We start from the raw sequence: 27,126 nt of genomic DNA on the forward strand, positions 1-27,126 counted from the left end.
AGAAGAGTTAAGCCTGGACCCTCCTCAAGCAGCTTTCTCCGTACATATTCAGAAGTGCATTTACTCAGGATAGCGTCCCGTATCTGGTTATCATTGTCAGCTTGAAAGTCACAGTCTTTTGCAGCTCGCCTCAAACGTGTACAAAATTGTTGCACAGTCTCACCTGGTGTTTGGGACAATTTGTGGAAAGTTTGGCGTGCGTATGCTGCATTCACTTGAGGAACAAAGTAAGTGTTGAGCGCAGTCACCGCAGCGCTGTCCTTCGCCTCTCCCGTCTGTGGTAGAGTGGAGAAGACGTCCTGCACGTCCTGTCCGGCCATGTGCAGTAGAAGAGCGCGTCTCCGCTGTCTGATCGCGTCTGTAGCATCATCCGTCAAAATAAGACCTTTCCCATCAGCAAACAACTCGAAGGATGTTAACCAGCGCGTCCATCTCGGTCCGAGCGTAGCTGGATCCGTGTAGCAGGCGAACGGTTGAATACCCGACTTTTCCATGTTAGCCCACAAGTTTTTTTTTTCGCTAACACCGTGCCGCCGCTGGGTCTACTTTTCACAAAAACAAATCCAGGTCCGTGTCGTCCTCGTCGCCATTGTTGTATGCTCACCTTATTACTAAATTAGGCAGAGCACTCTGAATTGAATCAGGACATAAAGCACGGTCTTTATGTTGCTTTATTGAACACTGTCCATCTTACAACTAGCCACTTAACGGGGCTTCCTTCGGACAACAACATCCGGTTCAAAGGTCATCACCTTAAGACATAGCCATATCAATACATGACACCATTTTTTTGTTTTTTTTTTATAAAGGGGCGTTAAAAACTTCCATTAAGGCAGGTTTTTCTCACGCTTGCATGCACAAAAAAGTACACGTTCAGAACAGCCTGATACTGTTCTCGCACACAAAGCATGCCATAATTTGCATGCAAACCTGGAAAGACAAATTGGAATTTACATGGAAGCAAATGCAGCGAGGCGGAAAAACCCGAGAGAATTTGTATATGGAAGAGTTTGTTAGAGGAAGAGCAAAGAAGAAGGGACAGGAACAGGCACATTTTCTCCCACAGATAGAATCCTAATTAAGAAAATTGGAGTAAATTACAGGGCGGGAGGGTTACTGGGCCGGTAATGAAGCCTGATATCTTATCATGAAAGAGAGTGAGCCAGAGAGGAAGGCTAAACTTGAGCCTGACTGGGTGTAAGGAAAAGGGGATTTAACTTGCGCTCAAAATTCATGAGCAGAATGTTAAAGTAACCTGATGCTTTCTGTGAGTTTTACTCTGATCCGAGACGGAGGAATATTGACTTCGGGATTTACCCCACCATCACTTCCTCGTACAGACTAATCTAGGCTTAGTGCAAAGAGGAGAGTCCACATAATGTCTTGTGGGTAAGTTTCTTGTGCATATGTGACAAATATTTCTTTTTCTGCTGCTGCTTTGCAATACTTTTTTTTTTGTCATTGAGCTTCGTTGTTGCCTGTTTCTACTGCTGCTACTTTACTTTTTATGCTTTGTCTGTTCTTTTGTCTCTTTGAAGACTTTGGAGGATATGTTTAACCCTCAAACGACCAAGCAGAGTTAACAGATAAAATTACTGACTTTAAAAAAAAAAAATTATACAAGAATGCTTTTTTAATGGCTTTATTTGTGGTTATTATAGCTATACGGGTCCCCTAATCCATGACAGATATTCTGAGCTGTCCTAATGTAATTAATTATAGTTTTTCATCATTTTTATGAGTATTTGCGGAAACAGTACATAAATTGCGTAAACAGTATTTGCGTAAACAGACTTGCTAGTTCACAATAGAATAGTAAAATGTGATAATTATAAGTGAAAAGTTACAGTAAAGTCAGAGATTACAATGTTTAAAAAATTGCCACATTGGTCGATAGATAGATTAGCTCTTTACTATTACTGTACATGTACAACGAAATTATAGGTGCTCCACGCCATCTCGCGGGTGCAAAAACAAATAGTAAAAAAATAAATAAATTAGGAATAAATGGCAAACAGAAGATATATATATATATATATATATATACACACACACACAAAACAAGAGAAAGGCACACAATAGAAAGCAAAGTGCTTGGAAGCAGTGCAAAGGGGCATGGTCCTATGAAAACTACAAAAAGCTGTCGGAGAAGTCGACAAATTAATGGCAGGTGGCATATTTATGATTAAAAATATCACAGTGGCACTCCATAAGTTGATTCTGTTCATCTCACGTAGCGTTTTTCAGTGGAAGAAACGTTTTGTCACTCATCCAAGTGACTTCTTCAGTCTCAGCTGACTGCATTTTATAAACAGTTCATTTGCATAATGACTGAAACCAGCCCAGTGAAGGAACAATGGGCCGGGTGGTCAGTTCCTTCATCGTAATTATGCAAATTCTCGTGACCATTGATCAACACCCGCTGATTAGACCACTGAGGTTGTTTGGTTTCCCCGATGTATAAATCCTGCAATCCTCCCGGCACTTAACAGCGTACACTATGTTACTCTGTTTGATCCTTGGGGTGGACCAGTTTTTGGCGCAGCGTGTTTTGAGGTTTAAAAGCCACAGAGACAGAGTCTCAACTGATCCGATACTCCTGACACATACGGGATAACTGCAGGTTTTTGCTTAGGCGGCGGTTGTCCTTCTCTCCTGAATCGGCTGAAGCTTTCTTTAGGCGCCTTCCCAGCTTTGACAAATGTCCAGCTGGGATAACCACATTTACTCAGGGCCTCCTTGATGTGATGTTCTTCTGCTTCCCTGGCCGCTGCGTCTGTGGGGATGGTGTTCGCTCTGTGTTGTAGCGTCCTGATGGCACTCAGTTTATGCTCCATTGGATGATGAGAGTCAAACCTTAATTCACGGATCACATTAACTCGGTGGACCGACATCAAATTCACCAGGGAGGATATGAAAAGTGGCAGGTTAGCCTTCTTATTACTGAGATTTCCATCAGTGGGGGACATCTAAAAGCTGATGTGTACCGTAAACCTTCACATACAGATCAGTATCTAAGGTTTGACTCTTTGACTGTAAACACAGCAGGAAATTATGAGCAGGAGGAACAAAAAAAACAAACAAAAAAAACAGGTAATAAAGCTCCAAGATCCCCGAGGAGAGTGAAAGTCTGTAGTTTTAGGACAGTTTGGATTTCCTTCAGTCTTTGTGGTGCATTGTACCTGAAAGCAGATCTGCAAAGGTTAGAGTATATGAGAAATATCTTGAGTATTTAACGGGTCTTGAATTGTAGTTGCAAGATTTAAATGTTGTGTGGTAGCTTTATAACTGAACTCAGGCTTCTGGACTTGGCTGAAGAGAATGTGGGTCATAATTCAGTGTAGTTCTGAATGCAGATCGAATGTATTCAAGCATTTGCTCACTTTAGTCCATTACCTGTCACTTGTGCTTTCATTACTTCTGTATGGAGTTTGCATTTTCTACCATAGTCGTGCAGGTTTTCTCTACTTTACATTGAAAAACCTGCCTTAACCTGCCTGTATGGATGCATGACACTCTCACAAAAGAGATTCTTTATTTCAAGAGTATCACTTCCTGGTTAGATAAAGGGTAATAAATGCCTATAGAAAATAAACATTGGTTCATAAATCTTGGAAAATATCTGAAGATGTCCAATTGGGATTTGCCTATTTTCTTTTCCTTTTTTTTAAGTACTTTTTTTTTAGTAAATCAGGTAACACGCATATGGAAATTAAAAGGTCTACGCATACACTCACCAGACACTTTCTTAACCTGTCTAATTAATTCTTAATGCAGCAGCTCAGTTTATTAGGTTTATATGTAGATGTGGTGAAGATGACCTGCTAAAGTTCAAACTGAGCATCAGAACGAGGAAGAAAGATGATTTAATTGACTTTGAACATGGTTTGGTTATTGGTATCAGGAGGGCTGGTCTGAGTGTTTTAGAAACTGCGATTTTCCCACACAACCGTCTCTGTGGAGCCTTGTTAATGTCAGAGTTCAGAAGAGAATGGACAGACTGCTTTGAGCTCACAGAAAAGAAACAGTAGCTCAAATAACCACTCATTACAGCCACAGAACAGCATCTCTGAATGCACAACATGCTGAACCTTGAAGCAGATAGGCTACAGCAGCAGAAGGCCACACCCAGTTCCCACTCCTGTCAACTAAGAACAGGACACTGAGGCTATGATTTACATGGGGTCACAAAAACCAGACAATGAAATTTTTTTCTCTCTCTTTTTTTCTCTTTTTTCTTTTCTGAGCCTTTTCAGTACCTGCTGATATTTTCCATCTGCTTTGTGTTGTTGAGGCTTAAAAAGTGTTGCTTTTCTTGGTACTGATGAGAAACCTTTCATCCATATCTACAACACATTGACCAAGCATCATCTACCAAAGTTCGCTTTGGAAACTTTGAAAACTGCATTCTGGCCTTTACAACCAGGTGCTGCTCACACAGTTTACACCTAAATGCACTGTTAATGACAATGAAATATTAGAAAAATGTCGCCTCATGCGATGAGTCTGCTGCAAAATTCAGATGATATCGTCAGAATTGGGTGTAAACAGCACAATAGCATGGATCCATCGTGCTTTGTATCAACATTTAAAGTGGCTGTTGTGGTGTAAAGATGTGAGGGATGATTCTTGGCACACTTTGGACCCTTAATACCAAGTGAGCATGAACAGCATAGCTTACCTGAGTGTTGTTGCTGACCTTTATGACCAGTGTGCCCGTCTTCTGATGTCGGCTTCCAGCAGGATAATGTGCCATGTCACAAAGCTCACAACTGGTTTCTTGAGCGTGGCAATGAGTTTTCTGTACTCAAATGGCCTCCACAGTCACCATGTCTCAATCCAATAGAGCACCTTTGGGATGTGTTGGAACGAGAGGTTCACATCATGGGTGAGCAGCTGACAAAGCTGCAGCAACTGTGTGATGCTGTCAGATCAATATGGACCAAAATCTCTGAGGAATTTTTCCAGAACCTTGTTGAGTCTAAGCCACTAAGAATTAAAGCAGCACTAAAGGCAAAAGCTCAAAGCAATAATTGGTAGGAAATGCAGCCTAAATGCTGCCTGACTGTTCCCCAATCAAAGCGGTGGCATTTAGTTTGAAACATACAAAAACAGAGAGGAACAACTCTTCACATTTAGAAACAAAGAAGTTGTGATTGTGAGGCTAAAATAACAATTTCTGTCACCAATCACTAATATTATCTTCGCTCTTCAGGCCTTTAATGAACAGAGCAGAAGTGCGTGTACTGTAAATTCCTCTAAACAGAAACAGTTTGATGCATTGCAACATACCGATGCATTGCAACACTCAGCAGACTGACCAAATCTGGGAAACATCCTTGTTGTCACTCTGAGGCGGTACAAAGACAAAGTGTGTGTGCACATTTCTGCCTGTGTCCCCCAGCCTGAGAACTGAAGCTTTGTGATGTTAGATGGGGAAGCCAGCTTCAACTGTTAAACATGAGAACCTCAGCGCAGAATAATGCAAACTGCAATAGCTTGTGTTAACCACGACCAGCAGCACCTGCAGGGCTCTGTGTGTGTGTGTGTGTGTGTGTGTGTGTGTGTGTGCGCAAGACAGAGAGAGTGTGTGTGTGTGTCTATAGGGGGGGTGAGGTGAACTATATGTTGCAGTTTCTTCCACTTTGTCTTAACTTTTTTTTTTCACCCAGAGTTTAAGCACAGCTTCACTGTCAGCTTTGCAAATTTATCTGTAACGATCTTAAATTAAGACCGTTAGAATTGATTTCACACTTCAGCATGGCCCATGGGTATATATTCTTGGGAAAAGGAATTAAATATTTTGAATTCAAATTTGCCTTCTCAAGCCTGTTATAGGTAAATATGACATGCAAGTTAGATTCAGATTATCTGTGGTTCTTTAACATTTTTTTTTCATGTGTTTGCAGAGTAGCCAGACATTTCTTATGTGTGTCTGTGTTGCATTGCAAGAAACCTGGCCTCTCCTTGAAAATTATGGAGCAAAGATGTGGCATTAAATTATTTGCCTAATGCCAGTTTTCAGCTTCGGGTTTGGTGCTTCTGCCTCTGTAGTCTGATAATGAAAGGCGCTCACGCTTGCAGCTGAAAGCAGCACATGTGCGCACACACACACACACACACACAGTTATGTATAAACATTTCTGCACACCGAGGGGGGAAGGTTAAACTGTGAATGAGGAAGCGATCTGTGACTCTGACCTTTGTGTGTTATATACACACCTGGAAGTAAAGCACAAACAGTCAACAGTGGTTGCAGACAGGTGGGCAGGCAGAGGGGAAAAGCTTTGCAAATGCTTAGTGAGAGACAAAGTGCGGGCTTGTTCACGCTGGCACGAGAAGCTCAAACTGCCTATTTGGTGGATGTTTTATTCCTGTAACTGAGCTGGAATTACTGGTGTGTCGCTCTGGCTTGTGATTCGCTGCCGAATGGAACCGTTTGAATCTCGCCTGCTGCCGTTTTTGTCGAGGTCTGCACAGAAAACTAAGCGATGGAGCGCCAGAGGGCACATGTTCATAGCTTAAAACGACACCGTTGTCAAATGTAACAAGTTGTTTTTTTTTGGTTGCTGTTGTGGTTGTCGTCTAAAAAAGTCTCTATCTGGTGGAGGAATTCCGGCCTGTCAGCTATTTTGGTTCCTGTCTTGCTTTCACTATTTTGTGAAAGGAGACGTAAAAAGGAAGGAAGAGGAGCGCGAGAGAGATCGACAGAGAGGAGGAGAGGCAGACGTATACAGTCTGTACGTCTTGTTGAGTGTCACTTGTTTGCCGAGGAAGCCGAGGAGAGTAAGTGTTTACCTGTTTTCCTACTGAGACTGAGGGGGGTAGGATGTAGGAAGAGGGTGGAGGCAAGAGTAGATGGAGGAGAATGGCATGGGCTGATGGTTGTTTTGTGAATGTGGCCTTATGCAGAGGTTAACATTAGATGGGAAATGTCGGTGTCTGAAGTCGAGTAAGTAAGTTAAAGAGTAAACGCACACGAATGAACCAGACTTAATTTCAGTTTTAGCGACCGTGAAGTGAGGAAGGCTGGTTTTTGTCTTAGATTAGTGATTTGAAAAAAAGAAGAAACGTATACTTCTGAGTTTACACATGTGACACAGGTACAAGCGGCTCCTGCTCACCAATCGCTCTTCTTCTCTTTGGTCCCAGAAACGTTGACGAGACAACATGGTTCGGTGAGTCAGTCCCCCGCTGGACACTGTAGTACTCTGTTAGCCAGCTCTGGTCGTGTTCTTTGTGTTTTGTGCGAGCCGTAAAGACAACTTCTCTCTTTCCATTCTTCCTCCTGTGTCGTTCTCCAGCTGCCGACTCGTCCTGCTCTCTTCCCCTATCATGTGGTTGCCTTGTCTTGTCTGTTTGTTCTAAAAAAATGTGTCATAGATGATGTTTAAGTTCAGAGCTTTGAGTAAAACACCTGTTAGCCTCAACACTTGCCTTCTTTAGTGGTTCTGTATCACGTTCCCTTTGCATGAGCTGCCACTAGTGTGTATTGGTAACAGTATTACAGATGTTCTCCTTTTCAACCCATTCCCATATAAAGATCACTTTTGGCATCCCAAAGTTAAAGATTTCCTTGATTAAAATGGAAAATGTAATCATTTAAAACAAGTTGGGTTTTTTTTAATTATCTGTGAGTGTAGTTTTATGAACCTTGAATACACCCTACCCTTTTGACAGTGATGTATTCAAACTTGACTAATTCTAGTTCACCGTATTTGTCGCGAAAAACCCAAAGTTAGGATTCTCCAACATTTCTGGGGCCCGTTTTTGTGCCATGCTCTTGCAGTGAGCTGGTGAGGTGACTTTTCCTGATGCAGCGACATTCAAAATGTTCTTGCTGTTTTTTTTTTTAAAAAAAGCATTTTTAATCTAATGTGCATAAAATCTTTAAAAAGCAACGTTAGGTCTGTTGAATTTTTTTTGTGGTTAGCCACAGAGTGTTAGCCAACGTGTATCACACCTTTAAAGCAAACAAATGACAAACACCGTTTTGGTCCGGAGAGTTTGTGGATTTGTGGGTTATATTTGGACAGATGTGCTGCATAGTATCAATATTTCTGCTGCTGTTTTATTCCATTCTGAAATGCCTTATTGAAACGTTTAAACAGATGTCATTATGTCCTGTTTAATAGTAAATGATAACGAGAATGAGCGGAAAAAGTAATTTTGCATTTTCTGATCAAGATTAAAGTCTGTAAACGTGATTAATATGCATGCACAGCAAAAACTGCCGTTTTGACTGTGAACCATAACATATTAACTGTAAAATTGGCATAATCTAAAAATATCTAAAAATAGTAACAGAAGTTTGCAGCAATTAGATCAGAGATGTGCTAAAATTGGTGTTCGAAAGGCTGAACTAAGTTTTTCTTTTTCTTTTTGTAGACCGGTGAGATCAGCCTCAAAGTTTCTGTGAGGATGTGCAGCTATTTTGCGTTTTTTTTGTGTGTGTTTTTTAATCAGTTTACCTTATACTCGCGGCGATCCTGTGCACAGTTACTTGCGTGTTAATATGCATACGACATTAATCTCGTAAAGTCTTTTGTGGCGGCTTCGCATTGAGTGCATTTCTATGTTTTACACACTATATTTATGTCTATGCAGATGGTTCCACAGAGATATCACAGGCCTGCAGGCCGAGGAGATACTCAAGACTCGAGGCATTCATGGCAGCTTTTTGGCTCGGCCCAGTAAGAAAAATGTTGGCGATTTCTCCCTGTCTGTAAGGTAATAGAGCACCCAAAATCTTTGTTTGATTTTGTGAATTTTAAAGCTCGTGCTTGATGTGCATGATTCATCTCAAGATACCCCCAGCGCAAAAATTGGATTCCTGCATTCCCAGCTTCTTTAAATCCCTAAATTCCTACAATATAAAGTATTTCTCTATTTTTTGTCTTTTTCTTTTTAAATACAAAAAGAGATGCTGAATATTTGAGGACTCCATGTACTGCAGGTGTAAATGAAAGCACCCGCCACACTTTGTGATCGTGACAAAGTCAAACTGTGAATTGTAAATTACCATTTTATTCCTGTTAAAATAGTACAGATAAATATATCTGATACCTGAAATAATCATCCTGAGTAGCAAAACCTTGTTTCACAGTGTTGGCTTATGTTGTGACTGTGCAGTAGAAGTGTGATACACTCACACTTGTGAAGGTCACATGTCAGAACTTTTTCCAAAGACAATATTTCTGTAGATGCTTTTGCAGTGTGTCAGTGGTCATTTCCTATAAGCAGGTCTTAAAGTAAAGCTACCATGTAGGTCAGTTTCATAATCCTGAAAGCTGAAATGACATAAAACATCTGTTCACTGATGATCCGAGGGGTAAAATCTGTTGTTTAAGAGACAAAAAGATGGAATAAATTGTAGCTTTTTTATATTCCAGAAACCATCGTCCAGTTTTTACACGTTAAAAAAAAACACTTTTGGCGCTTTTGTCTTTTTTGGGTTGAAGGTTGGTGATCAAAACCACAGCTCCTCTCATTTACCAGGTCAAAGTACATTAAACCCATTAACCACCATCGGAGGATATTTTAAAAACACATTTTAGTTACACAGGTTTCTTTTTCCATCTTAGACACGTCTTGCAGATTGGAGCCTTTACACTGAATAGACACGAAACGGTAACATCCAGTTGCTCCAGTGCCAAGATAACAGTTTAAAATTTTGTCCCAAGCCTAAATTCAGTCGATGTTAAAGGGTATTTATTTCTTGAAGCCAAAGTCTTGTTAAATGCAAAAAGAAAAAGACTTTGGCAAGATTCCTGGTCCAAAGTGATAACAGGAAACACAATATATCTAGAAAAGTCTTTACTACTCAGGCAACCAGAGAATACAAAATATATACACCATGTGTTAAAGTGAAGTCACAGCCCAGCCTGACTGAGCATGCACTGACACACACACAGGTACTATACAGCACTGTTGGCTGCAGAATCTGTGAAATGCTCTGTGAGATTGTGGTTGAGTAATTTGTGGGCCGAGCGCCCTTGATCTTTTTTTTTTTTTTGACAGATATTTGTTGTGCAGGTCAATTTTTATTACACACTGTCAACAGGAAGTTTTATGCCAGGAAAACACTGACGGTTAGTTGGTGTGGCCTTATCTTCTCAGGGTGGGTGAGCTGGTGACCCACATCCGCATCCAAAATACAGGAGACTACTATGACTTATATGGCGGTGAGAAGTTTGCCACGCTGTCAGAGCTGGTGGATTACTACACGGCAGAGAACGGCATCCTGCAGGACAAGGACGGCACCGTTATCGAGCTCAAATATCCCCTTAACTGCTCCGACCCCACCACAGAGAGGTGTGTGCATCATTACGTCTCAGCTCTGTGTTCACTGTTCAAGCCCCAGCCGGTTAATGTGGCCCACAGTCACCGGCCTCTCTGCGCTGGCTCCACCTACACTTTCGGGTTAAGTTAAAACAGTGGTTAGTTAGGCGGTTGAGTCAAATATAGTCAACTGTGACCAGGTATATTTCCTCTGTAGTTGGGATAACAGGCATCATTTGTTGTTTCAATATTTCTTTCGGCTTTAATCTTTTCCTCTGTGGGAAACACTTTTGATCTGTGGCCAATTTTAAAAAAAATGTATATGTAATAGCAACTTTTCTTTTACCGTATGAGTCAGTAAAAACAAGTGCCCACGCTGTCGAGCTGTCGAGACTTTATTCCTACGCCAGTCTCCCCTGCCGCAGCTTGTGGATTACATACGAGCAGCATGTATTCTTTTCCAGGTGGAAACTTTATTTGCAATTCAAGTATTTCTTCAGAGAAACCCCCACAGGTTACATATAAAAAATGTAGCTCCCTCAAAACAATCGGATATGGCTTTGGGCCCCAAAAAACTAAGAAGACTCAAAAAATTTTACCTCATCCTTCCTCCCTGATTATTCATAATCCATAATCCTGACATATGATCAAATATTCTGCGTGTTTTGGTTTAAATGCTGCATGACACTGTTTTAAGTGGGGTATTCACCCATGATCGACTCCAAAAACATCATCTCCTAGGGCTTCTCTTGAGCTCAGATTTTTAGTTCGGCTTAACATTTTACTTCCTCCAGAAGTATTTAAAAACACTTTTAACCCAGCTCCGGACATGCATCACACGCACAGTGATGATCAAACATTCAGGTGGTGTGTTTGTTGCATATAAATAGATTATTGCAACACTGGTTTTATTTTTTCCTCTTAATAGAAATAGATCAAAGTCAACCAGAATTCCCTCTAAAATTACTTCTATTTTTAATCAGAGGTGCCAAAAAAAAAGAGAGAAAAAAAAAGAAGGGAAATCAATATCTGGCATGAATTTAAATATGCAGTGATATCAGACTTTGACTCTTCTGATAGCGTAGATTTATTTTTAACCTTTGCACCCATGTATCCGAGAGATTCTGTCAGTACTTTACGCAGCAGTGCCGGAAGCATTGTTTATCTTTGTTCCCAGAACAGAGCAGTTTAAGTAAGTGAATGTGGAAAAAATAACCAGCAATTATCGTCCACGAAAGCCATTTTTTTGAGAGAAATATTAACGAATAATTTGAAACAGTTTATGTAAATAAAGATTTTTATTTTTATTTAGGATGGAATGAACTCATAGAGGATATCATTTCGAACCGTTTGGAGAGGATCTTGTTACGAGAAGCTGCATAAGGAAGAGCCTGCCTTTTAACGCTTGAGTTTTGAGTGGTTTGGTTACAAATCAGCATTGCAGTCATTGCTGTAACAGGAGTAGTTCTTCACTAAAACGACCGCTTTTAAATTTAACCTAAAAATGTGTTTTCAAATGCAGGAATTTTAGTCGCGTAGCAGAGTTTGTAGCAGTTATCATGCTGCTTCCTAAAACACTTTTTTTCCGTTATTTCATTCTTGCTGATGTCTGACGTGTCTGCTAAATATAGCCACAGATGATACAGATTTTCTAACGTCTTTGTCTGCGTTCACATCAAAGGACAATCTGCCCTTCTGCTATACACATCCAAATCTTAATCTATGTATTGTTTGACAAAAACAACATCAGAAAGCTTGCATATATATATTCTTAGAGCTTATATGCGCAGGCTTTTGAACGCTATGACATTGCTGCTAGAGGTGGCGGCTAATTGACGGTATATTCCTCCAAGCTGGAAACATTGTGCGACTCTAGGCTGCTTAAAGTGGGTTAATGTCCAACTTGTAGTGGTAAAGTTGTACACTTTGACTCCTTTTATGACTCAAGGAGGACACTGCTTTCTGTATGTGTGTATTATGGTGTGTTTCACCCAAACTAGATGCTCTACCCTGTGCCCCCCCTCCCTCCCCGTCCTTCTCTCTCTGTCGGTTGTCTAACTTCCCTTTTGTTGCTGCGGTTGGAAACTTTAAGTTTTGACACTTTTGAAAGCAATGGCCAGACCCTGCTTTGCCTTCCTCTATTGCACACTCCATCATGTTCTTGCTCACTCACTTGCTATCTTCCTCATCTAACCCGAACTCTCTCTCGGCTCTTTGCAGAGCACAGTTACCTCACCAGGTTGCATTGTGATGCAGTCCTCTTTATATGAGAGTTCCTATTTACCTAGAAGCTTAACGCTTCCTAGAAAAAGGACAAAAGTGCTCTGAGGACAATTATCATGTTCAACCTCACACAACACATGCATATTTAAACTGTGCTAAAAAAAATTTTGACCACTCACACGCACAGCTGCTGTTTTCTGCTGCACAGCGTCTGTAAAACGGAGCCAAAACGACCTCTTTTTTTCTGTCTTTGCTGTTTTTCTTGCACACTGCCTTAAATAAAAATCACCAGGTGCAGTCTCTATTTATTTTTCTTTGTAAAAGCATGCTGTGTGATTTGGCAAAGAAGTAAATCTTGAAAAAAAGAAAGAAGGGAATTATTAAAAGCATGCAAAAACTACTTGCAACACACAAAAAAAGAAGAAAAAAAAAACAAAGCGTACTTATCTGTGGATGATAAACCGGGGGGAGTCTATAAATACTTTGTCCTCTTCAGCCACGAAATCTGTCATCAGAAATTTTCCGACCGCAATGCAGGAAGTTTAGACGAAGAAATCGAGAACTGTGCCTAAAATTAAGTCACAGCCCAGCCTGACTGAGCATGCACTGACACACACACACACACACACACACACACACACACACACACACACACACACACACACACACACACACACACACGAAGTAAGTGTTGGACATAAAAATACACTTGACCTGCTCTATAACGGCAACATCTGTGTATTTTCTCTCGCTGTTTATAACTCCTCTAATTCTCCCGATTCTGTTGTGGCTTTCTATTTCTATTTTACTGTACGGTACGCATAACAGCCCAGTGAACCACATCAGTGTCTCTCTGACAACCGCTCAGGCTTGAATGCCTTTAATGCAGCACCCATGGCGCTACCGGTTCTTAGCTCACGTGTAGAAAGCAGTAAGAAGGAGGTTTTTTTTGTTTTTTATTTTTGTGTCTAAAATGTCAAAGTTATCTTGCAGTGCTCACAAGCCAAAAATCTGCAGGAGACACAAGTTGCCATTTTAATATTAAACAAGTGTGCATGTGTCTCAGGTGGTACCACGGTCACCTGTCAGGGTCCAACGCCGAGAAGCTGCTCTCTGTGAAAGACGAGCCAGGGACCTTCCTGGTCAGAGAGTCGCTGTCCAAACCTGGAGACTTTGTCCTCTCTGTTCTGACGGACGAGATCAGCAAAAGCGGAGGAAAGAGGGTCTCGCACATAAAGATAATGTGCCAGGTGGGTGCCATGCATGTTTCAGTGGCAAATACGAATGCATGAAACCAGGGTATTGTTTTTCTTTATCACTGTCTTAGTGTAAACGTACAGAAACAAGAGACCTTGAAACTGCGTCCCATCACAAAAATACTGAGGGACATTCCCGTATATGTGCAACTCACGTTGAAAAAAGGTTTTAGGTCTCATTTCCCCTTCTTATGTAATAAAAGACTTTTTTCTCATACTTCAGCTACTGATGAAATAAAAAAAAAAAAAAAGCAGTGTCATGTTTTAGTGGAAATAGACAAACAGATGAAACCCAACCTTATCCTGATATCAGTCTTTGTTTACACAGCCACAGCAAACAACTGCCAATGATACTCACAAAAACGTCTCACATGGCCGACTCATTTTCATAGATTGTGTCTTTCCGCCATTGGTCACTATCAGGGCCTTTGCATGTTATTTTTAACCACGGCACACCTCACAGAAAACACTCCTCGGCCTGCATTTAAATTGGTTACATGTTTTGTGCACTGCTGGGGTTAACAAGATTAATATAAGATTAGTGGTGGGGTCACAAAGGGGCTTTTCACAAGCACGTGGCAGAGATCAGGCGAGTTTGCCGGCCACACTGCTCTGAATCGTCGGCTGCTGCAGAAGGTTGCTCGCTGCCTGAGGAAATCGGCTTTGTAGCAACTGTAAAACTGAGAATTTTGGGCAGTCTAGCATTGACGCATTTTTGTAGACATGCTTTGAATATTGTTTGCATGTGCATGTCACAGAGGGATGCTCTCTGACAGCTCTTTTGTACCAAAACCTTTCTTATTTACTTTGGATTGAATCGTGTATGCTCCTTAATACACACCTATTCTACACTCTTATACCGTCTTGTACCATACAGGCCATCTCAATTTGGTGACCTATTCACAGAATTTCTGCAGAATTTCCCATGTCTCCCTTTGACATGTCAAACACTGCCCCAGGATCCACCTGCAGGTTTCGGGGCAATATCTACTCATCACTTCCCAATTTATGTGTTATACTTATGACACATAACTTTATGTGTCATATTTGAAATATGAAAGAGTTTGGAGCCTAGATGTTAAACTCTAAACATTTTAAGCTCGGGTTGTCTGACTGAACTCCAATTTTGCTTTGTCTTTAATTGTGGGTTTTCACTTGGCCGTCTTTGAAACTTTTTTTGTTGTTGTTGTCGTTGACATGATTGGTGTGTGCAGAGTGACAGGTATACCATCGGAGGCTCAGACATGTTTGACACGCTGACAGACTTGGTGGAGCACTACAAACGCAAAGGCATTGAGGAGATCTCTGGAAACTGGGTTTACCTCAAACAGGTGAGATAAACTATAGACAAATTATGTCAATAGACCAGAAACTCTAAAAGTGTGAGTGATGTCTGAGGTAAATGTCACATGAAACCATGTTTGAATCTTATAAAACGAGGGCAGGATGTCTTCTTTGTAAATTATTTTAAAAGACGAGCAGCACAGCCCACAGATAGGAAACATTACTCACTTGTTTGCGTTTGTCTTAATTATGACGATGTGTAACGCGCTCATTGGCTTCTTATTTCCTTTAATCTCTAATATAAAATTTTCCTTCCCTCCCTCAGCCGTATTACTCCACTAGAGTGAACGCAGCAGATATTGACAGCAGAGTGAAACAGCTGGACCAGACCACACAGAAGCAGCAGGATGGCGAGGGAGAGAAGAGCAAGGCGGGCTTCTGGGAGGAATTCGACGTAAGATTTAATCCAAACTTATTGCTGTTTCACACAAAGCATTAGCATAAAATAGACCACACATCAGCATTTTATAAACCAACAGAAATTGCCATCAGGCTTTGGTATTTTACTTCCTTGTGGGGCCTAAACAACTGTACAGGCAGTATGCTACCATCTTGTGGTTGGAGAATACACTAAATATGGGGCATTCAAAGCTTCATTTGCAGCTTTGATCACCACACAAGCAGAACATTTAAGTGTTTCTTTTCTTTTCATCGATTCATTTTGAACTTCTGTTGATTTACTTGTCAAACCAGGTAAAGAATATTAGTAAATTTAAACCCTCGTGGCTTTATTTCATTATTTCATTAAAATGTAAATACTTAATGGAAAGATTGTAAACTAATTTCCAAAACCAGAGTCAGAAATTCTTTTACAAAAGAACATTTTAATCGAAAAATCAGTTCAAAGGATTTTCTGGAGAACTAAACTTATCCTTCAAGTTTCTCCTATAGTGGTGAAATCATCGTGGACCGCACACGGCCCACTTTGATCCATGAGGTATTTTAACATTGCAGTTTCAGCAGTATATTTAATTTTTTGAACATGATAAAATGAATGTGTAAAAGCAGTAGCTCATGTCCAGACTGTCCCTGTAGTTATAAAACAGAACTTTTTTGTTAATTCACAGAAAATGTTCTATTTTCGTGTTTTTAATTGTGAATTCACTAGAAACCCAAAACTTTTTATGTTAGATAGTGAAAAAACAGAAACCTTTGTCAGTTAATTGTTTAGCCACGACTTAATTACATTGGTGTAGTATGAAAAACCTTAGTCATTTTTAAATGACTAAGAATGTAATAAACATGCAAGAGGCCAGTGACAAAGTACGCATGGGAAACTAAAGGAAAAGAAAAGAAAACTATTCCCATTCCAAGTAATCCTTTTCTGTCTGTGCAAGGAAAAAGACATTTGTTTGTAGCATGCTGTCACTCTAGTAAGCAGCCCATGTCAGTCATGTGACTGATGGTGCATAAAGATCACCATACGTAGATGGATTTGTGTCTTTTGGGGAGGAAGGGTCATCCAAAAAAAATGTAAAAATGGACAAACATTAATTCCTGTAGATACATTTATGAACTCATGTCCAGGACTGCAGTACAGGACATGAGTTAATGGGTTATTATTGACAAAGTGGGTGTAGCCTAGGCTAGATTAACATGTCCTTTTGTATGCTACATGTGAGGAAGGACATGTTCAGGCCTTCTGCTGACCTCATTTTTCTGTGAAAACAGCTGTTGTTATCATTTCGTGTTAGTATAAAACTGTAACATGCGTTGGTTTGTATATGGAGCATACTGCACAGGTCACAGCAGGCATCACGCTGTCATCCTCTCTCCTGCCAGGCTCTTCAAAAGTTGGAGGCAAAGGTGAAAAAGAGCAGAGATGAGGGCCAAAGACCTGAAAACAAGAGCAAAAACAGATACAAGAACATACTTCCATGTGAGCGCATTTTTATTTTATCATTATTATTCTCTGAATTAAAGAAATCAACACAGAGCTAACTTTCCCACTGTTTCTCAATGAACTTCTTTCCACTTTTTTCCTCTCACAAGTCAATGACACCAGGGTCATCTTGGAGGACAGTGATCCCAATGTTGTGGGTTCAGATTACATCAACGGCAACTATGTGAAAGTAAGAATCCAAAGCCACTGAGCTCATAGAAACACAGCGTGACAAAGACACAGAAGAAAACTGTGATATTTGTTGCTTTGAAGTCTTTCTTGGTTCCGAGTGTGCATTGATTCGCTCTGTGTTTGCAGAACAAACTGCAGGAATCCGAAGATCAGAAAGTTTACATTGCCACTCAGGGGTGTCTAGCAACAACAGTTAATGATTTCTGGCAGATGGTATGGCAAGAGAGGACCAGCGTGATCGTGATGACAACAAGAGAGGTCGAGAAAGGACGGGTCAGTATAGCAACATCCATGCATCCTTTTTTTCCACTTATCCAATACAGGGTCACAGTTGGGCTGGAGGCAGGGTACACCCTGGACATGTTACCAATCTATCGAAAAGTATCAGAATAATTAATATAATAAAATAAAAGCAGATTAGGGACTTTTACATTTTTGTTTTGAGGTGGTTTTTTTTGTGCTTTTTGAATGAATTTGTGAGCTGATCAGGACATCCTTAAACGCTTAATTTGAGCATCGGGTTTTGCCTTCAAAATGGCCTTAAGTCTTCATTTCATAGATTGGTGCTAGATCCTCAGACATTTTGATCCACATTGGCATGAAAGCATCACACAGTTGCTGCAGATTTGTCTGCATTATGTGAATCTCCTGTCCCACTGTATCCCAAATGTGCTCTACGCGGAGCACTGTGGAGGCCATTGGAGTACCGAGAGCTTACTGTCATCTTAGGAAACTAGTTTGAGAACACTGCACTCTGGTCAAGGGATGGACATGTTCAGTAGCAATACTCAGGTAGCTTGTGCTGAATGCTGAATTGGTACTAAGGGGGCGAAAGTGTGACAAGAAAATGTCCCCCACACAGTTATACCACCAATCAGTCTGAATTGATGATGAAAACGCAGGATGGATCCATGGATTCGTGTTTTGTTTTTTTGTTTTTTACATCAAATTCTGACCCTACAATCCAAATGATGCAGCAGAAAATTAAGACTCATCAGACCAAACAAAGTTTTTCCAGCCTTCCAGTCTAATTTTGGTGAGCGTGTGTGAATCATAGCCTCAATTTCCTGATCTTAGTTGACAGAAGCAACACTCAGTGTGGTCTTCTGCTGCTGTAGCCCATCTGTTTCAAAGTTCAACATGTTACAGATTCAGAGATGCCCTTCTTCATGCCTGCGTTGTAATGAGGTTTTTATGAGGTTTATCTGTTGCCTTCCTATCAGGTCAAAGCATTTGGGGTTACAGGTGTTTGAACAGATATACCTAATAAAGTGACTGGTAGACATTTAATTATACTCTAATACATTTATTTCAGTTTTTTATAGTGTGCTGATTCTTGTTTGTGTTTCACACCTGTTGCGTGTTGTTGGCTGGAACCTGTAAAACTGATGATCTATAGTAGAGGTGTCAAACATAAGGCCCAAGAGCTGGAAATGAGCGGCCAGACAGTTCAGTGTGATTGTAATGTGAAAATTATAAAGAAGGAGAAATTTTGGACTTTTAGCTGTGCCTATCATGTCCCAAAGTAATTAGCTAAAACAAACAATTATTTACAAGTAATTAATTATTGTGTATCATTAAGCTGAAAGAAAAGAGACAAATTTGGAGGGTATTTTTAATAGTATGAGGTAATAGTTTCATTGGTCTGTGCCACTTAACATTATGTGTATGTGGCTTTTGATGTAAAATACACTGATTATCCAGCTCTCACATATTAGCTGCTGTGTGCATGTTAGGTGCTAGACAACTGACTAACAACTTAAATCCAACATTTGTAAGTGGTTTTCACACTTACCATGCTGCCCTGATCTTAAGCCTTTAACCTACTGAGTGAATTCACAGTGTGATTGGTCGCCATGTTTTATCCCTTACCCCCCCCCCCAAAAAAAAATCTTGGGCGTGAGAAAGTGGCTGAAGCCAACAATTTCCTGTTGTGTGCTATGTGTGAGAAAAGCCACCTTCATACATCACCCTGACCTGCGTCTCCCGACACGGTCCATTTATGCTCATGTGTGAAAACACTTCAAAAGCATGCGTCATCTGACTACTTCCCTCTTAAAGTAACCCTCGTTTGTCCTTCGAGAGAAGACTGGTAAACAATGATCAGCGCGAAACTACTTTAAATAGTTGTCTGCATGGCTTTTAAGTTAAAAGTGGAAGCACAGAAAAAAAAAATTACTATAATTGGAAAGACAACCATGATTTTTAAAAAGCCTGAGATGTTAGTTGATTTTGAAGTGACGCTTAAGGTGAAGTTATTTTTCATTTTTGTGCAGAATAAATGCGTTCCATACTGGCCTGAGCTCCACTCAACTAAGGAGGTGGGCCGCTACGTGGTGAGCTGCGAGCTAGAGAGGGAAGCTGGTGATTATAAAATCCGAGTCCTGGAGATCGCACCCCTGGACCAGGTGACCTACAAACACCAAACTCTCACCTCACTGTGGTTCCTCATCTCTGCACACCTAATGATTTCTCCAGGTTTTGACCTTTCTTGTTCCCCCCCCCCCCATTCTTAGCCAAAACATGTTCGCAAAGTGTGGCACTACCAGTACCTCAGCTGGCCAGATCACGGCGTCCCTCAGGAATCAGGCGGTGTCCTCGGCTTCCTCACTCAAGTGAACTCTAAACAGGCTGAATTTCCTAACGCCGGTCCCATGATCGTCCACTGCAGGTACCTAACAGCTGCAACCCACACTCTTCACTGAATATTTCACTTCTCAAATCCTTTCTACTTTAAACAAGTGATGTGGAAAACATCTGCATTTTAAATACAGTAGACATATCAAAGCAACACTGTTTCTTTTCTTTTTTTTTGCAAAGTGCTGGGTTTCATAATCCTTAATTAGGTGATAATACTTAGAGGTTTAAGATTAAAACAAGCACATTTTCTGGATTAAGATTAGTAGTAACTAAACAAAAGGCTTCAAGTTTACTGACAGTTTATCCTACTGGAATTTTCCCAGTGTGATTTAAAAGATGCTGAGGCTGCTTGTGCTTCCTTAAAGAGATTTTGGATGTCGGTCAAGTGATTATGTGATCCCCGTGTTAGCATTTTTGAACGATACAGACATGTTTAAAAAATGAAGTATGAAGATTTTAATACTTTACCCAACACAGGACTCTGCATGCAACAGCATGATGTTTCCTTCACTTAGATTTTTGCCTGATAATGTATAAATATAGAATATTTTCAAATGAAAACAAGTAAAGACTTTAAATTAATTTTTTAAAATCTCTCCTACTCTCAGATTGGTTATTTGGGAGTGCCTATCTCATCAGCTAATAATATAGCATCAAGTCCACATTTCTGACATTTCCTAGACAAACCTATTGATTTAGAAAATATTTTTCTGATTAATAATTAATAACAAATGATTTTAACACTTGATTTTAATTTTGTTTTAAAGCTTCATCCTGGCCTTTCTTCTTTTTTTTTTGAAACAACTTGTTTGTTTGTTTTTTTGTAGTTTTACATATTTCAAACTAGTAAAAGTGTAAGTTTAGTTGTAAAATCCTGTGCACTTTCCCCTGCACAGGGCCGTGGATGAGTCACAAATGAGCCATTTGTTCAGATCACTGGATATAGTAATCCAGTAACAGGATCAAAATTGTATGATTCTCATGAGGCTCTGCAAAAACAAAATGGCTTAAAAAATATTCACAAATGGTTGCATGTGTATTTTTTCTTTAGAGAGAAATAAATATAGATTTGTGACTAGTGATTCAGAAACAACATAATAATAATGTATACTTTATTGATCCCTGTGGGGACAAATTTCTCTCTGCATTTAATCCATTCACTCAGTGAAGCAGCAGGCTGCCACCAATCTAGCACCCAGGGAGCAATGTGTAGGGACGACGCCTTGCTCAGGGGTACCTCAGGGTAGCTGTTAAGTGGATTCAAGCCCCTGACCTTCCCATCATGGAGCGACCACTCTACCTACTGAGCTATCTGTGCCCTGTTTTTGTCGGGAAGTTTATAATTGGCATTAATGGTGCTGTGACAAGATGAGTTTTTCTCTTGCAGCATCATGAGGCTGACATTTGTGGTTCTTGGAGAAACGTCTCAATAACTACTGAATAGATTTGCATTGATTTTAGTCCTCTTATGCCAGTCCCTTCCCAGCGTTCACTACTATTATGGTGTGCATTACTTTGATTTATGACCAATTTTAGCTTTGCATTGGGTTTTGCTGTATGTAAGCCAGATATTAGATGATAAATGTTGCACGTGTTGCACATGGTAAGCACCAGTATTGATTGAGTAATGCGAGCCTGTTGGCATCTCACTGAGCTGTGAGTGTAACTGCCTCTAGGTCAGTGCTGCCTGTGTGAAAATGTAATCGGAGAAATATTCTGTGGACAGACTGAGACAAAAGCTGAATCCTGTTACAAACTTACACAGCAACTAATATAAAGAACATCATATCAGCAGTCAAACATGGTACTGATAGTGTGATGGACCTGCATGACTTGCTGCAATTGATGGAACCATGAATTCTGCTCTCTACCAGAAAATCCTGAAGCAGAGTGTGTCCGGCCATCAGTTTGTGTCCTAAAGCTCAGTCGCTGTCAGGTTATGCAGCACTACAAATATTGGAAACACACCAACAAGTCCACCTCTCAGTGTCTCAAAAACAAAAGAAAGCAAGAAAGGAACAATAGTTTTGGAGTGGCCTTGTTAAAATCTGAACTTAAATCGGATTAAGACGCTTTGGCATAACCTAAACAACTGTTTCATGCTCAAACCTCTTCCACTGTGGCTGAATTAAAACAATTCTCTAGAGAAGAGTGGGGCAAAATTCCTCCACAGCGATCTGAAATAATCATTGACAGTTATTGCAAATGCTTGATTGCAGTTTTTGCTGCCAAAGGTGGCAAAACTAGTTTTTCACAAAGGGGCTTGGTGGTTTGGATCTCTTTTTTCCACTTAATAAAACAGCATTTTGTGTTTACTTGGGTTGTCTTTGTCTAATAATAAAATCTGTTTGATGATCTGAAACATGAAAGTGACAGACTAAGAAATTGGGAAGTTGGTAAGTACTTCTCAAAGCACATTGTTATTGATGTTTGTATTGCACTTAGAAGAGATCTTACCGTTGCACATGTTGGTTCAGTATCGCCGCTTACTAGAACACTTAATGGACTTTGCATCATTAATCCATTTGTGCTTTCTTTTCTGGTCCAAATTTCTGACCTGTTTGTCTCCGTGGGTGAGATTAACTTTGCTTCTTTTGTGATTTTTGCAGTGCTGGTATTGGTCGAACGGGCACAATCGTGGTAATTGACATGATCATCGAGACCATTGATACTTTAGGTAACAATACAGTAAAGAAATATGTTCTTGATAAATCAGTCAAGTAAAAATGAAACCATTCGACGTGTTTTACTCTTTGTTGCTGTGCCTCCGTTCACCCCCTTCCTTTTTTTCACTTCCCTTTCATTGCAGGTCTGGACATTGATATTGACATTGCGAAATACATTCAGATGGTGCGAGAGCAGCGCTCCGGTATGGTGCAGACTGAGGCCCAGTACAAATTCATCTACCTGGCTGTGGCTGAGTACATACAGATCGCCAAGGCCAAAGACTCCGCCTCAATGGTGAGAGGAGCAGAGAATCTAGTCACTGTGGCTCAAATATAGTTTAAAATTGGGAAACATAGAAAAGAGGCTGTGAATGAGTGTTGGCTCATTTCATCATTGATTTAAACACTACAGCGGAGCAGTTCAATGCCAGCAGAATGATAAGTTATCAGAGTCCCTCATGAAAGATGAACGTTGACCCAAAGACGCGAAAACAGTCGACCACGCAGACTGATCTAGCAACGTGACCTCACTCCCTGTTTGACTAATTCTTTCTCAGTCACTTGTGAAACGTCTTTGCCTCTCTCTTCCTCAGGAAACCGAGACCGAGTATGGAAATCTCCAAATCAAACACCAACCAGCGGGCAGAGTGGTGTCAAAGTGAGTGACTCTGTGTGTGTGATTGTGAATCGAGTGTCCCGAATGCACTCACGTTGTTCCTCTAAATCTCACACTGCCACCCTATTTTTGTTTAAAAACACGATCCGTCTTCGGGTTCATGTCTGCAGTTTCTGGAGGAAGAACTGATTTACAGTCTTGTTTCATTAACGTGGGGAGCTATCGGCGAGTAGTTCGTACTCTAGTTTAAACCAGTTAAACCAATTAATTAACCAATTAAAATCTGATTTATGTGTTTAAATATTCTTAGAAAAACAGATTGATTCATTTTAATTTAATAAAGGGACATCAGTACAAGAGGAAATTAGAAAGAATTTTACTTTTGAAAGATTTTTTGTGGCAATTTTGGCCTTTTTTTTTTTTTTATTATGTTAGAAAAGATACAGAGAGGAAATCGAGAAATAGGCAGGGCTCGACCCAAATATTTCATTATTTAAATATTGTGTAGTTCCCTGTGTAGGTAGTGCAAAAAAGGACAGGTGCTAACCTCATGGAGATAAAATCTCTGCAATGTAAAAATACTAATGAGAGAAACACTTGTTTAGTTTTCAGTCGACATCAGTAGACCTTTGACCTTTTTATTTGTTGGGGTTTTTTTCAGGCCGGTTTCAGAGCTCTCTCTGGAGCCATAAAAGACTTTCCACAATCTTGTTTTTTCGTAGATGATTCATAGATGTAGTAGCGCGCCTCAATACCTGTAAAGAGAAAATAAAAGTAGAATTCAGCTGATTTGGTCTTTAGCGTTAAGTCCAAAGACAAGTTTAAGAAGGAACGATTAAAGATCAAAGCAGCTGATCTGACTATTAGTCAAACACAGGTTGTGTATAAAAGATGGACACAGACACTCTTCTGAAGCCTCACATTGAGCTTTTTGCCCCTCATAACACTTTAGAAACCAGCCCCAAGTGGCTGTTTGAGAAAGTGCAGTTTTTTGGCTCTACTGCACTGGCCACTTGGTCAAACTCCAAAAACACTGGATCCTACATTTGCTACATCCTGCTTTATGAGCTTGAAGCACAAGTATCCTGCTAAAAGCTGCTTTCAGCCATCATGATGACTTAATGCAAAGAGGACTTTTAATGGATGTAGGTGTAAAAAAGTGTAAAAAATGTTTTTTTTACATTTTGCACTGTGTGAATGAATGAAGTCATATTGTTTACCTGTTGTCTGTTGTGACCTCTGGACTATGAGATGCTCATACTGGACGAGGCTTTTAATGAACTTAATTATTAGGAGAAAGCAGACACACATTGGCCGGTTCACTGTAACGCTGTAAACTTTGACCCACTTGGAGAGCTGAATAGATGGCCTGCAGCTTTGAGTGATGGATTGTTTAAACGTTTCTCATGCAGCGTGACCTTCATTAATCTCTCCACTCTCTCTGATGCGTTTCTCACAGATCTGTGTTTAATCAGTCTTGGCGGCTAGGATGAAATCACTAATCAGCTTTCTCTTCGTCTCTTTCCAGAAACAAAGAGGACGTTTACGAGAATCTGTCAAAAGGAAAGAAAGACGCGAAAAAGTCAAAGTCGGACAAGAAGAGTGGCTCCGTGAAAAAGAGATAGAAGACTGGGAGGTTTTATCAAAGTATGTCATGTTATATTTATGCAGACACCCTTGTTAATGCAATCTATTTGTTGAAGCCTTACGCAAAATAAAAGGAAGGTTCAGAAAAACAGCATAACTTGATGACATCGTCTATGCTACATGATTGCTTGGCTGATGTTTGTTCAAAATAAAGGCGGGCTGTGTGTACACTTTCTGTGCTGCATCTTTATTTATGTCTGTTCTCCAAGATGAAACATCAGAAGCTATAAGGCATGCAACACCGATGGGAGCTTCTCCCTGTTTGCAGTTCAAGCAGGAGGGATTCAGCACTGGTTTTCATTCAGGAGGGAAAAACATTTTTAATTTCGCTTTACTTCTGTTTGCATAAAGAAAACTGGTGTCAGGTTTTAATTTTAGCGAAACATGAGCAGTAGTAGTATGAATCTCACACAGTTTTAGCAAAACTATACGAAACCATAAAAATTCTCTTTTGTTTTTATTTATTTTTTATTTTATTTTGCATTTATTCAATTTCTAAAGCTTCTCTGGGTTGGACCATTTATAAACTCATCAAATTCATTTTCAGTTAGAGGCATTAAGCAGACTTTTTCTGCCTCTCTGGAAGTTTCGCCCACAGCAGGTGTTATTGAATTTGTATTTTCTACTCTAGTTTTTATTTTTGTTTTGTTTTTAATTTTTGTTTTGAATTCAGTTTAATGTCAGAGTGGCTTTGCTTGTTTCAGTTTCCTTCTTATTGTTTGAAAATGTTTCGTTTTAAATGAGTTTTTATTCATTTCAGTGTTACTTTTAGTCTTTTGAAGTATTATTTTAAGGAAAATCCCCACAGCCATTGCAACAAATCACATAACTTACTGAAAGCATTTGACTCACAGTCATGCAGTCATGATAGAAAATCTTACTAAATTAGCACAAACTAAGGATATTTTCTCTAAAATTATTTATTTGAGTTCAAAAAATTGTTTTAGTTTCTATTTTCATTTTTTCTTACATTTACCCAGTTTCTGTTTGCAGAAACCAACAGACTGCTCAGACCTCCTTTAAATCTCAAATTGATACTGATTATGTAGCTAACTTTGGTATTGATCTGATACCAAGTAAATACAGGCCCAGCATTGGCGATACCAGCACCGATACTTTTAACTTATAAAGGCAGTTGTAGAGGAGAGTAGTGTGTCATGACATATAAGATAAATCACTGTTATGAGGTAGATTCTGAACAAACTGTAGCAACCACTGAATCAGAATCAATAATGACTTAATAAAACAAAACACACCTTTCAGCTTTTCAAGTATTTTGAGTTTGACCTGGAATTTAAAAGTGATCTGGGTCAACTTCAGTTGTTTAAATGTGCTATAGGCCAGTGGTCCCCAACCTTTTTTGCGCCACGGACCGGTTTATGCCCGACAATATTTTCACGGACCGGCCTTTAAGGTGTCACGGATAAATACAACAAAATAAAACTAGTACCAGTATCGAAAAAAATAAGATTTATTCATAACACACGTGAAAAGACCGAGGAAAACCGAGTTAACAATAAAAACAATAACAAAATAACGCTGAAAACCGATAAAAACCCTGAAAACCATACATTTCACACCTGAGCCTCTACCCTCGCGGCCCGGTACCGGTCCGAGGCCCGGGGGTTGGGGACCGCTGCTATAGGCTGTAAATAAAATAGACACAAAAACATTCAGACATTTTATAGCGCATGTTTCAAGTATATGAACTAGTTCAATCCACTGTTGGCACTGATACTATAGGTATTTGGATTGATCTGCACTTTTTTGGATGGAACACCCTTGGGAGAAAGCAGAAGGCGGCACACAGGTAAGAGACACAATCTGGCCCTTTAAAATGTTTCATTGGTTAACTATGAACTTGTTTTCCTGCCTCTCACCTGTTGGCGTAACAAAACTTGCTATACTATATATACTAAACTTCATCAGTACCAGTTGGGAGGCTACCAACAAGGAAACACCTACAAAAGCATCAATCAGTAAAACATGAAAAACCTCTGTGAGTTTTCTTTTGTATAAATAGGGTCAGAGTTAGCCATGTGTACTGAAGAGGACTTTCATTAAAACCAACCAATCAGAGGAAAGCTGGCTTAAACGGAGAAAACAGCCTTTTTGAGAGGAATGATTAAATGAGGTCTGTACATCAAAGTAAATAAGGACGATTTGGAACATGCAAAACTTCTTTAGTATGGTCAAAGAATAAAAGATGGCGCTGGAAATGAGCATATCAGGTTATCCTTGATGTCTCTTTGTTCCTCGCTTTGACTTTGTGCTGCTCAGCTGCTAGTGCACGAGCATACCCGTTTACTTAGTGTATCAACCAACCCTCTGCATGTCTGGGATCCGAAGCGCCGCCTCTTCTTGCAACTGATCCCTCTG

General features: G+C 40.0%; 1 protein-coding gene across 4 annotated transcripts; it reads left to right on the plus strand.

Moving 5' to 3' along the window:
• The first annotated feature begins 1,147 nt into the window (after window positions 1-1,147).
• On the plus strand, window positions 1,148-24,935 carry ptpn6 (protein tyrosine phosphatase non-receptor type 6). 4 transcript variants are annotated; one of them, XM_085291755.1, is made up of 16 exons: window positions 6,236-6,786; window positions 7,104-7,178; window positions 8,608-8,730; window positions 10,120-10,314; window positions 13,571-13,754; window positions 14,975-15,091; window positions 15,370-15,498; window positions 16,887-16,983; window positions 17,097-17,176; window positions 17,305-17,451; window positions 19,455-19,586; window positions 19,695-19,849; window positions 22,428-22,495; window positions 22,628-22,779; window positions 23,078-23,142; window positions 24,629-24,935. In XM_085291755.1, exons 2-16 carry the CDS (start codon window positions 7,171-7,173, stop codon window positions 24,723-24,725), a joined length of 1,749 nt encoding a protein of 582 aa, XP_085147881.1. In that variant the 5' UTR covers window positions 6,236-6,786; window positions 7,104-7,170; the 3' UTR covers window positions 24,726-24,935. The 4 variants fall into 4 exon arrangements, with proteins under 4 accessions (XP_085147880.1, XP_085147881.1, XP_085147884.1 ...); XM_085291758.1 differs by having other exon boundaries at window positions 7,153-7,178; XM_085291757.1 differs by lacking the exon at window positions 6,236-6,786 and adding an exon at window positions 6,934-6,952.
• The last annotated feature ends 2,191 nt before the right edge of the window (window positions 24,936-27,126 follow it).

This window comes from Mchenga conophoros, linkage group LG11 (genome assembly GCF_057382185.1).
Source record: "Mchenga conophoros isolate Kocher_MC1m ecotype Shallow Benthic linkage group LG11, M_conophoros_male_GT1.1, whole genome shotgun sequence".
Classification (NCBI taxonomy): Eukaryota; Metazoa; Chordata; class Actinopteri; order Cichliformes; family Cichlidae; genus Mchenga; species Mchenga conophoros.